The following is a 13706-nucleotide window of genomic DNA, read 5'->3' on the forward strand; positions in this document are numbered from 1 at the left end:
TTATGGACCTCTAAGTCTGTGCGTTTAAGATAATTTAACATCTTGTTCCACAACTTGAGATCTTGGAAATAATTATATCCAAGAATAAGGCATCACACTAAGATGCAAAATGTAACATTTTAGTGATAAATTTGTATTCTTGACTTCTATTTGCATGCATGCTTGGTGTGGCCTAAGGTCTATGATAAAGCTTTCTAACACTAGACAATGTTACAGCAAAAAGTGTGTAATGTGTGAGATATATTGATATTTCTTTGGCGATGCCAAATTCCTAGTTTAGAGGGTTTATTGTCATAATGCAATAAAACATATGGAATACAAATGTAAGTGCACCGTACCATATTATTAGTCCTGAAGAACTTTTCAAGGAGTGCAATATTTAACCTTTTATGTTCTTTATTCTCAATGCTTTGAAGATCTTTAAAAATCTTACCACTTGTTCATGAGCATTTTCAAAATATAGAAACTTGTAGGTCACGTGTATTTTTTTTTAAAGAAGCACATCATAATACGTCATCATCTACAAAATTAGAATAATTCAAGGTCAATGGCTTTTCTGATTCACACATTGTAACATTTCATTTTTTTAATGAGGCATATTTTATCAAGAAATCACTTCATATTACTTTTAGTAAAAAGTATAAGAAAGACAATTCTAGATTCTTTGGTTAAGAGTACAACAATTTCAATTAAAAAACATTGCACAATGAATGGGGCTAAAGGTTCATAAGCACATGAGCAAGAAGAAAGAGTACCTGAAAGCATTAAATGGTGAATTATCTACTTGTAGGAGAAAATGTCTTTGTATTTTTTTCCCATGCAAATAATCATGGTCTAGACGTGCATTTTGAAGACAAAAATTATTGTGTCAGTGCACAAATGTGTCCACTTCCTAAACAACTTCTTGTTTGCTTGCTTACTTTGGAGTTATAAATGCCTTCCTTTTAAAAGCAATGCCTTAACATACACCTTGCAAGTATCACTATCAATAGGCTTTCTTTCTAATGAGCACATGATAACATACACCTTGCAAGTATCACTATCAATAGGCTTTCTTTCGAACACGAGTTTTAAGACACCCTCATGTTGCTTTTGTAACACCTTGAAAGACTTAACCACAAGGTTTTTGAGCTTCAAGGTCTGAAGATGCTTTTGAAAAGTAGTAAGTAGGCTGTAGGATTAAATAATTAACCACAAAGTTTTAAAGACAATAGAAGAAGAATAAAAGCATGTCAGAAGGAGGCTCGAGAATCAAATAATAGGCCACAATAGTCTTTGAGACAAGAGGACAAGAATAAAGGCATGTAACTCCTCAAACAAACCAAAATGGCACAAAAAGATATGAAGGGGACTTCTTTTGTTTCCTATTTTGGACGGGTGGAGGGGGGGTGGGAAGTGATTGATCATGTGAACATATGTGAAGAGGGTTGGAAATGTAAAATGCAAGCAAGAGGCCAATTGAAAGGTGGGAAATTAGAGAGGTTAGGGAATGAATGGATGGGGTAAATGTAAAATGCAAGCAAGAGGCCAATTGATAGGTGGGAAATAAGGGAGGTTAGGGAATGAATGGATGGGGTAAATGTAAAATGCAAGCAAGAGGCCAATTGATAGAGGTGAGGGGTTAGGGAATGCATGGATGGGGTAATTACACTGGTTTTGGTTGTGTATGGTGAGTGGTGGGGGGAGGGGGGGGCAAGGTGGATGGACCACTGACTTCTAGAAACTCGCAAAAACAAGCAACATGAGAAATTGAGAACAAATTCACGTGTGCTGGCACTCGTGCAAGTTCTTCCAAACTTTTAATGAAGTATCATCGCCCCGCGCACTACCTCAAAGTCTGTTGTTACTTACGCTAGTGCATATGCAAACAATAATGCCTTTATACAGCCGTATTTTCCTAGTATTTTTCTATAGAGCTGCCTGCCTCGCCTTTGCGTGTAGTAGGGCAAACCTTCCCTTTATAGTAAGTTGTGATTTTAAAAAAAAAGCGATTGTTATGGCCCAATCGCTTGCTAACACCTATGCCTATCCCCTTTCCCCTTCCCCTTTCATCAATCCATGTAACTAGCTAGCTTGTGAACCCCCCCCCCCCCCCCCTCAACCCCATCTCCCTAACACTCTCATGCCCTTTTCAAGAGCAAAATCCAACTCTACTTTGCCTAGAGTACATTTCAAATTGGAATAAGCACGTAGCATGATAATGATAATGCCCTCTGGCTATCTCTAATGCTTCTCACCTTCCAAGAACTTTCTGGGAGCTTGCTTGCTTGCTCTCATTGCTTTCATTGTCCATCCTCTCCACAATTTGAATGCTTTTCTTTCCCAAAGTCACCACATGAATCTTTTCCATTCTTCAATTGTTCCGTGTCACATCGATTATGTGCTTTCATGATTCTTGTCTCTCTATTTTTTACTGATTCATGTTTCAACTTCTGATATTTTGCATATTTTATCTTTAGTAGCCCTTCCATGTAAGTTTGCACCCATTACAACAATCATGTGTAGAGTATGTAGTACTCTTAAAAGTCTTGGTAATTGTGGTTGGATCTAAGAAACATAAAATAGGATTAGACTTAACCCATGACATGTTAGAATAATGTGATTCAATACATATGTCTAGATGTTTTTTTCATAACAAACCATCTATCCCTTTCAAATGTAAGGGTTGAAGAGGGATGCATGGAAAAAGGAAGATTAAAGAGGAGACAATAACTTTGATCAAGAATTATCTCTACATCTTCATCCAAATATGATCCTAATATAACTATTTTTTTTTAATTATGAGATAATTTTCCTTCTAACGTAAAGATGAACCCTTTGAAAGTTGACCTAGCTTTCTCTTAATACTAATCCTGTAATTGAGCCACAAAATTGGCTCAAGTTGATTTTTAAATTTTGAGAAAATGGAAAGGCAAATCAACTTGAAATTCCATGAAAGTTCTTTATAATGCTTTTATTAGCATTTTGAACCTATTAGCATTCTGAATATGCATGCTTAGTTATGTATACTCAAAGTGAAATGATTTTCTTTACAAAAGTCCACAAAAGTCTCTAAAAGCCACAAAAGTGTTTTTTTCTTACAAGACTAGAGTTAAAGCAAGCCTACCTTTTCGTGAACCCTAGCCGCATGCAGGCCCTCTTGTGCTCTATATTCATCATGGCATCTTGTCTTCTCCCCTTATGTTCACCTTGGTTGGCTTATCTATTAATGGATCTCCATCATCTACTAGTACCATACCTAGAGCCCTCCTTCACTTCCAAAATCCTTTTTCAACGTGATTGCCAGCCTTGGATTGCCACTAATACCTCAAGTTGATGTCTTTTGCTCAACCCACCTTCAGTGCCTTGCTTCACTTGTGTGGCAAGCCACTATAACTGCTTTCCTTTGCTCCACTTAAGCCTTTCCCCTTAACCATTTTTCATGGTCTAATGAAAAAGACCGGTATATACAAATCACATATATCATTTGTGTTGAAGGGGCACTCAATAGAATCCATTTCTAAATTTTAGAGATGCCCCTTTTGTGAATTTGATGTGTACCATTACCTAGAGCCCTCCTTCACTTCTTCCAAACTCCTTTTTTTATGATCACCAGCCTTGGATTGCCACCATTGATACCTGCCTTGCACCTTAACCTTTTTTCATGGCCTATGACCAGTATATACAAATCCCATATATCACTTTTGGAGATAACCCTTGTGTGAATTTGAGGTCAAGAAGAGCTTTATATGAGTTTTCCTCCTTCAAAATTATACATCCCTTTATGTAAACTTATGACTTCATGAAGTTTGAAGTTCAAAGACCCCTTCTATTAAACTACAATTGATGTTTTATTAATTTCATAATCCTACTTTACCATTGGGATCTTTTTACATAGTTCTCAAGAACAAAATTTCCCTCATATTTCAAGCTTCATTTAACCATTGTATTAATCCTAAGAGAACACATGATTATATAAAGAAATAAAAGGTGATCCCCCTCCCCCAAAAAAAAAAACCAAAACCACTCTAATTTTAGAAGTGCATGCATGTTCACTTTATGAGTGCTACATGAATGATTTTTTCTTTCATGATAATGCTCAGTAAAATTGAATTTGGGTTTGAGAAAGTTAATCCATTGAACTTGAGATTCCTAATTTATAGTTAACAAATTAAATTTTGATTTATATGTTCAAGTGGAAAACTCTCTAGAACTGCCCTATTTAGATCCTATCATCATATGATGAGACAGATGATTGGTCTACTTATGATGGTGGTAATTGTGATTTTATTTAAATATACAATCCTATTTATGAAAGAAATTGCTACTCCACATTATTTACGGATGCCTCTAAGAAGAGAAATGTAGATTTGAGAAGAATGAGAATTTATTAATAATGTTTTAAAGGCTTAATTCATCACATAAAGTATATGCAAGATGTACATAAGTAGAACTTTCTTAGAGAGTAAATATTATATTTGTGGAATTAATATCATTGGCATGTCCAACGACGGTAGTGAGTGGGATTCAAACTCAATCACTTAGAGAGTTGAACTCTTTACCAACTAGATGATATGTTGGTAGTAGACATAAATAAAAATTCATCAAGAGTGTGTAAATTTCAAACATTATATCTCAGACTAGGATTCACATGTAACATGGTGATAACTAAAACCACACATTATATAATGCTAGTTTCAAGATCATGAGATGTTCATCTTACCACAACATAATTAAATTATGAGTGATTAAATTTGAATGTATAGAAACACATTATTCCTTCAAAGACTATGAGTATGTAAAAACTCTTTATACACATGTTCTGAGTAAGCCTCAAATCATAGCTATCTAGACAATTTATCTCGTATGCCAGTGAGAATGTTCTTTAAGTTGATCACAAGAAAATGCATAATTTATTAAAATTGATTGATGACATTCAATTACATAATCCAAATAACTAATGAGTTTGTAATTTTTACTCTATGAGATTGGAAACTCCTTATGTAAAACAAGAAGTGCTTAATCTCATAGCATACAAGGGAATTAACTTCATTTCATTTTGGTTTGCAAGCTTTACAATAGCCTTCTTAGAGGCTTAAAAGTTGGAAGGCCCCACTAAACTATAGAGATATTAGAACGCTCAAGAATTGAGATGTGCAAAACAAAAAGAAAACTTTAGTGTTGCAATGGCAAAGTTTAAAGTTTGCTATGAGACTGTCCATGATAACTAAATTTAGCCAAGAGAGAATAGTCTTATGCTCAAAAGTTGTTCTCAATACAAGACAGTTACTCGCAAAATGGATATAATTATTCCTCAAAACGTTAAATAATACTCAATTTATACAAGGTCCTAGCACCTATCCACACAAGGGACTAAACAAGATCTTGAATCTAGCTCTAGTTAAGATAAGGGACTAATACGAGATCTTGAATCTAGCTCCGATTAAGATAAGAGACTAGTACAAGATAAGGGATTAATACAAGATCTTGAATCTACCTCTAATTAAGATAAGAGACTAGTACAAGATCCATCACGAGCATCTAGTCGAGTAGATAAGGCATTTGTTTGGCTATTGTGTTCGAATCCTACTAGTTGCAACTATTGGATGTGCTAGAAAGTCCTATCACTACTATAAACAAATAATCTTTCGAAAAAAAAAGAGGGGGAGTCCCTCGAAGAAGCACAAGGGCACCCACATAAGGGACCATCACAAGGGACTAAGCAATACTCAATTAACAAAAGGGACCATAGCAATTCTCAATTAATATAAGGGACTAGAACAACTCTCAATTAACATAAGGGACTAGAACAATCCTCCATTAATACAAGATATTAGACCCTTCCGAAAGGGACTATACAATGCTGAATTTTAGACAAGGGACTAGCGTTAACACGAGATGTGCGATTATGAGGAGTTAGCAGAGATGGACTGCTTACAGTGGGCGATGGCGCCTTGCACAGCACTGTGAAGCTCTTGCATGGTGCTCATATTGTTGTGCGGGGAAAGAAGGCCGCTGTGGTTAGGGGAGGATAGCACGGAAGCTGGGCAACTAGAAGAAACGGCAAGGAATCGAGAAGACGACGAGGGTCGGCTCACTCTAGAAACAAGCGAAGGTTGGGAGAACCTCCGCTCCAATGGTGGCCGTGTGACCCTCCCCCTAAACCATCCATCATGTTGCTTTTGCTGTTCTTGCTGCTGCTGCTGCTGCTGCTTCTTACCAAGCTTCTCTCTCTGATCACCCTTGTTTTCATGCCCACCCCCTAATGTAGCCTTAATCATGCTTAATGGCTTAATCCTTTTCGTGTGACCATGCCATCTAGCGTCTTTAGAAGCCCATACCCTTCTGCTTTGCTTCTCTTTATCACATGTTAATGAGGTTGGATCAGTGTTGATTGGCCCTGAATTAGTACTTTTCTTCTCCCTATCATATGCCCACGAGGTTGGATTAGGGCTCATTGGTCTTGGATTAGGATTATCCTTCACTTTGCCGCAAGCTAACGAGCCTTGATTAGTGCTAGCAGGGCTTGCATTAGTGGAATGTTTTTCTTTATCACATGTCAATGGGGTGGGATTACTGCTAATTGGCCTCCTTAAGCTTCCAGAGCTTGAGGTATGCTCATCTCCCCACACATTTGAAGCACCTTTCTTGAGCCCACTGAAAAGAAATTTCCAGCTTTGGATGAAGCTTGGCCTCTTTTTTGCAAAAGACCCCTTCACACCACCTCCACCATTACCATTGCAATGCTCTTTGTTTTCTGAGTAGCAAGAGTCTTGTGAGCTTCCATTGGAGTCTCTTGAGCTGCTACTACTATCTCCTCCGGCACTAGTGGAAGAGTCCCAATAAGTGCAATTACTGTTGTAATTACCATAATAATTGCAGTAATTAGAGCTGTAATTATTGCTTTGTGAACGGAAACTAGAGCATCTGAAATCCAAGAGAGTGGTGTCAACCCCCACCCCATCCATTCTGCAGGAGCTGAACTTCACATCCTGATCTCTTACAGAAGAGAAAGTAAGCTTAGAAGAAGGTGCCTCTCTCTCACATGAAGTTAGTGGACTGTATTGTAGCCTTGTATTGTATTGAAGTGGCAGAAGCTGCCCTTTGTAGAAAAGCTCATCAGCTGAAGCTACCCCTGCTTGATCCATTAACTGTGGAGAGAGATCACTTAGCTTGTTGAACTCAAAGTCTTGTGAATCTGCAGATAACCTCCTGTGTTGTAGCTGCTTGCCTGTTTGCACCATCTCTTTCTGATCATAACTTGAGGTTAACTCTTCTGGCCTCTGCTTAACCAGCTTGGTCGGCTTACTCAAAGGTGAGAGTGACTTAATCTTCACTAAAGGAGGCCTAACATACTCTCTGTTTGCCATCAGCAAGAAGGCTTAGGATGATTCTCCAAATGATTAAGACTTAATAGCCTACTTATGTAAAACAATATGGCTCAGGATGAATTACAAATGGAGCAGAGCCATGCATAACAAGTGATTAGGAAGCTTGATCCTAGCAGCATTTATGCATACCTGCTGCAAAGTGATAAGCAAGCTTAATCCTAGCAGCATTAATGAATGACAAGCGAATAGAAGCTTACTCCTAGCAGCATTTATGCATAAGAAGTAGAAGAGGACAGAAATCTTAATCCTAGAATGAAAAGTGAGATTAGCAAGCTTAATCCTAGCTGCATTTATGCATAACAGAGCATTATAATCTGTGAGTAATGAAGATGTAATCCTAGAATATATAGTATGTGCTGTCAGAAGGCATAACTAGATGAGGCAATCATTCTTCAAACCAATGCTCAACTAGACTGTATTTTACCTAGGGGGGAGGGAGTGTATTTATATATATACATATATATATATATATATGTATGTTATTATCAAATATTAAAAAAATAAAAGAATAAAAAGGGCTAAGTGGAAGCTTTTTGGTGTTTTCTTAATAATTTTAAAGACATATGAAATGCTGAGCAGCCCCGGCAGCATGTTTTCTGATGGGCGGTAAACAATGGCAGCCAAATTGGAATTATTCACTAGAAGATGATCGCAGCCGTCCGCACGTCGAGAGAAGTGCATCTGGCGCCGTCGATCTACGCCTCGCATGCAGACACGGTTGCTATCGGATGTGCACCAAAGTGCACAGTAGCGCGGCTCTAGTTGGCTGGTTGGAGGCCGGTACGTGATGTGGACGTGGCACCAATATTTGGAGCAGGCATGATGAGTGTTCACTGCTTTTTGTCGGGCCTGCGTGCCACCTGTCGGTCGATAGGGCTACAACCGGTCACATTCCTACAGATTACCATGGTAGATAATCATAGTCGAAATTGAAATGCGTCACCCACCGGAGCCATACGTTCGTAGCCACCTGTGCAAGTGGTAGGGCCCATCCGTGCCACGGTCCCGGATGTGGGATCCACGTCATCACGTCGCACAACGTGACTGGACAGCTCAGCCGAGTTGTGCCAGCCTGTCATTCTAGTGTGGTATGTTAACGCTGAGGCATGTGGTTGGTTAGGCTCATGCTGCTGTGTGTACTTGTACGCGTACACTTTCTTTAATAAAATTGCATGCCCACTCATCATAAAAAGTGACTCTGCCACCAACGCGTCTATTTAAATTTTCAAATTTATCCCCCCCTCTCCCCAACCACCCTCCCTCCCCATTTTAATAACAAGCACCCCCCCCCCCCCCCCCCCCCCCAAATCATAGAATCTCTCTTAGTTGTAGTAGTCATTAGCCTTTAGCCCTTGCAAGTCTCTTCCCATTATTGCCCATGGCCACCCACATGGAACTCTAGCCTCTCTCCTGCACAAGAATGTTGGTGATTCTCACCTTAAATTCACCTTCACCATGATTATCTTCCTTGCTATCCCCTTTGAAAGTATCCAAGTTCAATGCACTAACTCGAACTATACCCCCCATGAAGCCTTTTCTTCCTCCATGTAAACATCAAACATGACTAGTTTTCACCATTTTAAAATAGACAACCATTCAATGTCTTGCACGAAATTCCACCCCTCTCTCATATCGGATTTCACTTGACCAATATTTTTTCAATTATAGCTAGGAAGAAAAAGCACTAAATGCCGCGTTTCTAAAGCACCTATTCAAGGCACTTTTTACTTAAATCCACCCATCTAAGAAATCGGATTTCATTCACCTAATTTTTTCAATTATAGCTAGGAAGAAAAGCACTAAATGCCGAGTTTCTAAAGCACCTATTCAAGACGCTTTTTACTTTCTTTTGATGAAGAGGTGAGGGGTGCCTACAAATACTCGAAGGATTGTTAATGATAGAATCCGAAATGCTAAAAGCCTAGGGTACAAACCCAAAGGCATGGCAATGCTAGGAGACAAGTGTCAAAAACAAGATGAGGTTGACCCTCAAGGGAAGAGGGGAGGAAATGAAATTACTAGTTACTCATGCATGCATGCACGCGCACGCATGCATGCACATGCCCTTATAAGGTAAGTACTACTTAAACTTCCCAATGGGTACACTCTATTTTTTGATAGCACTAACAAAGTTAAAGAAGTTATTGAGCCCTTTAAGGAAAATTTAGATAGATACAAAGCCTCCCATAGGGCAAACCAAAAACATATACCATTGTCTTATTTCAAAAAACCTAGAGTTGAAGGTTTTAAATTGAGTGACTATGGATAAATTTGGTTCTAAAACTCCCATTTAACAAATATCATTAAAATTTATATGTTACTTGAAGTTGAAGGTATTCCACCCGTTCACAAGGATGTTTTTTTTAGTGCACTAAAGCATAGATGTGGGGTGGTTCAAAAGGGGGGGCAACTTGCTTATGTATAAACTTACGCAACTTCCAATGGGAACCTAATGTCAATAGAAGAATACATACCCATGCTAGTTGTTAACATTAAATATTCAAGATAAAGTTGGGTATTGAGGATGTGTCAACCCTAAAACCTAGTGATGGGAATATTAGAAGTAATTAGAGTTAAGTTGGCCTTCAACACTCATAATGTAGGGATGCAAAAGAAGGCTAATCAAGTCTTTCGTGTCCCTTCAACTTTGCTATTTTTCTAATGGTGAAAACCAAAACTACTAAATCTTAATGAGACCTATAAATTGATCCATATTTTTTAATACATGAATATATTGGTTCTTTCAATAAGAAACAAGGAAATTTTTGTGCCTATGTTTTTAAATTTTACTAGGGCAAGAACACGTTAAGAGAAGCATGTATAGTAGCACTATCTTACAAGGTCTTGTTTTCTGAGACTCACAAAAGGCATAACTCATTGATTAGCATTTTTTATGCTTTTGTATGATGGTGTTAAAATTACATTAGAATTGTTAGTAGTGATCCTATTCCTTGATATTTGAGAACTTGTACGCAATGAATTATCATAGCCTGCTGATTGACTAAATTTTCTTTCTTTAGACACATTTTTACACACTTCAATGGTAGAAAATTTCCTCAAGCTATCACAATAATGCTACAATAAAACATGCTTTCATGATTTTAAGATGTTTATAGGATTTATATTTAAATATAGAAGCTTTAAATAAATGTTAAGAGAATAAGAGTGTGGTCACCTATTGAAAATCAAGTTGCCTCATTGATAGTACCTAGAAAAAACAATAACAAGCTGCTTCCTCTTCTCAGCGAACATATATGAGATATTTCAAGTCTTCTTACCCATGTTCTTCATACGTTCATTCATCATACGTTCATTAAAAGATAAATTCACCGTAACACAAGGAGCGCCAAGCCCTGATTCATGGTGCCCACCTATCCCTACATTATAGATAATTCTAAAGTGAAGTAAGGTCCACATGATAGTCTTGACTTTGCTGACCCATCATTTTCTCTATTTCTTTTATCTTCCTTTTTTCCATGTTACTTAAGTATCATGTTTATGACAAAGTGTTTGCAAGTGCACATGGAGACTTGAAAAGACATAAGATCACCTTAGTAGTACAAGAGCGAGTGGAGGTGTAGGCTAAACTTCACCTTTTTGAAAAATATCTTATTTGTTACATGTGTGTATATGCATTTTTATCTTTTAATTATAAAAAATAAGGTTATGGAGACCCATTCAAAGTGTAATATTTTTGTTTTCTTGTTACTATTAAAATTGAGGATTGCCTCATCTAGCGATTTGGGCTCGTGTTTGCTAGGGTGTAAGAAAGTGTGTTAATATTAATCTTGGCTACTATTTATTATATCTTGTAACTTAAGAACTAATAAAATATGGGTATATATATATATATATTTGGTACAAGGTAGTGGTAGTTTTATACATGTAAAAAATAAATTTGTTGATACCATCACACTAAAGTAGTAGGTGGCTATATAAAAATTTGGTACAAGGTAATGGTAGTATTGGTACACGTAAAAATGAAATTCATTGATCTATCACACTACAGTAGTAGGTCTTAGTGTTTTGAAATGACTTGTAATATTACAAATACATTGGACAAGGGAGTGCTCTATATGGAACGCGACTAGCACACTAGTAAATTCACCATAAAATTCATTAACAAATATATCAAATAAAGTGTACTTTTTCCTCTGTGTGTGTGTGTGTGTGTGTGTGTGTGTGTGTGTGTGTGTGTGTGTGTGTGTGTGTGTGTGTGTGTGGATATATATATATATATATATATATATATATATATATATATATATATATATATATATATATATATCCATAGGGGGAAAACCATCATGTAGAATCAAAACTAGCATGTCACTAAAACAACCAAAGGTAAATATTACAAAATAAATATAATAAATGACATAAATTTGTCAAACAAAAATATTTTTATCATCAAAAATATAGCTTAGTTGATAACAAGGGGTGTACATCATGTATAAATATTCAAATCAGTAAATTTTAAGTGAAAGAAACAAGCATATATATGGGTTGCTGAGAAAAAAGAATTTAAAGGCATGCAAATTCTCTAAATAAAATAATTGAAGCAATGTAAATTCTATGAATAAAGTGTATTCCACAAGGGAAAAATCAATGGGCTTGAAAATAAGAGAACCTTTCAATTAGAATAAGTGAGTATGTAAGCTTGTAGTTATTAGTGAAGAACTCAAATAAATGGTGTGAAAATTTTCCAAATAAAATAATTTTATGAGAAAATTAGTAATCTAAAAGACAACATTTATGCATAGTTACCTAGTGAAGAAAAAATGTGTCCATGGAACTGAAGGAATTGGAACTGAAGAAGGATTGAAATTTATTAGCTTACTAGTAACAAGTACATAATTTTAATCAAAAAAATTAGCAACAACAAGCATTTATAGAAAAAACACAAAGGAAACACAAATGACTAACTAGATCCAGAAAAAAATCTTTAAAATTAACATAATGAAGTTTTGATTAAGAAACATTGTCAAAACTGTGTGTTAGTAAAGGGTTCCATCATAAAAAGATCATTCACAAACTTATGTTTTTTGTCAATTAAGTTTACAATGTTGAAGCAAACAATCAAGGCACCAAGCCAATATGCTAGGTTTTTTCCAATGACCTAGACTTGAAATTTTACTCATTCTTACAAGTTTTGAGCACAACCTCATTTTTCTCAAGGAAGAGAAGAGGAAGGGGGTATCAGGAAACAACACCATCAATGGCATTTGGGGGGGGGGGGCTGGTTGTGTGTGAGCACATGAGGGGAATTTCTTTCTCCCTTTCTATGGAGTGGACACATATGAGGATATACGTGATGCCTTTAGCTTATTCCTTAACTAGCGTCTCTAAGCATTCTACATGTCTTAAAGGGCAGGGGCTTCTCATATGCATTGTTGCTTAAGTGTGCAAGCCTCTTTTCCCTCTATTATTGGATATTGCCAATGTTTACTATATATCTTGAGGCGTGGATAGAGGATAATCAGAAATAAAATAGATATAGCTATTAAATAAATAGATTTATTTATTACTCAAGGGAACTTAGGAAAATTAGTGGTAGGAGATGCATGTATGATGTACTTTTTATTCTAATCTTGTAATTAGCTTAATCTTATTTTAACTATATAGCATAAGCTCTTACTCTATTTCTTGTTCTAAGTTTTATTATCATGTTTAGCCTCCAAATCCCAACATCTATGCATGGTACTTAATAAGGACACATTGAAACCACGGGCTATATAATAGAGATAGTAGCAATAACAGGGTCCTTATTGGCTAGGGCTTGGAAGAATCCACATTGGTAACATTGGTGCTATGTTGTGAGGGGTCCACATTGGTAATTTGTTACGAGGGATCCACATTAGTAATGTGTTGCAAGGGGCCCTAACTAATAGCAAGTTAGGAGGATCCCCATTGGCTAGGGTTTGGAAGAGGCCAACATTGGTAACATTGGTAATGTGTTGCGAGGGGCCCTTACTAGTAGCAAGTTAGGAGGGGGTCCCATCAAGTGGGTTGCAAGGGGCTTAGAATGCCCCCCACTAAGTCTCTACATGTGGTCCTCCAAATCCTTCATCACTAATAGATTTCATTACTCTCTCTGTGTGCAAGTAATACGAATAGATTGGACTAGGAAGAAACACGTCTGACAAATTCGACTAGAAGGACTATTAGCTTTTGGTTTGACAAACTTAACATCAAGGTTGAGTGTCCCTATGGATTTTGAATAAGCAACAATTAACTTCTTTACTTATCATGCTAACTAGTATATCTACGTTTTTGGCTTGCCAATGTAGGACTCACGCTAAGAGATGATGATAGAATTACGGATGTCACAAGTTT

The 13706-nt window shown here is 36.8% G+C and overlaps 1 protein-coding gene across 1 annotated transcript; it reads right to left on the reverse strand.

Annotated features, from left to right (window-relative positions):
• Positions 1–5747: 5747 nt before the first annotated feature.
• Positions 5748–7779, reverse strand: LOC147625328 (uncharacterized). Its single transcript, XM_086818983.1, has one exon. The coding sequence runs from the start codon at positions 7347–7349 to the stop codon at positions 5886–5888; it is 1464 nt and encodes a 487-aa protein (XP_086675109.1). The 5' UTR covers positions 7350–7779; the 3' UTR covers positions 5748–5885.
• Between the last annotated feature and the right edge of the window lie 5927 nt (positions 7780–13706).

This window comes from Cibotium barometz, chromosome 24 (genome assembly GCF_041138505.1).
Source record: "Cibotium barometz isolate CiBa-2024 chromosome 24, ASM4113850v1, whole genome shotgun sequence".
Lineage (NCBI taxonomy): Eukaryota > Viridiplantae > Streptophyta > Polypodiopsida > Cyatheales > Cibotiaceae > Cibotium > Cibotium barometz.

What these genes read in the sequence shown, in the direction of transcription:
- LOC147625328 (XM_086818983.1), bottom strand. Translation starts at nt 7,349, where the DNA reads ATGGCAAACAGAGAGTATGTTAGGCCTCCTTTAGTGAAGATTAAGTCA.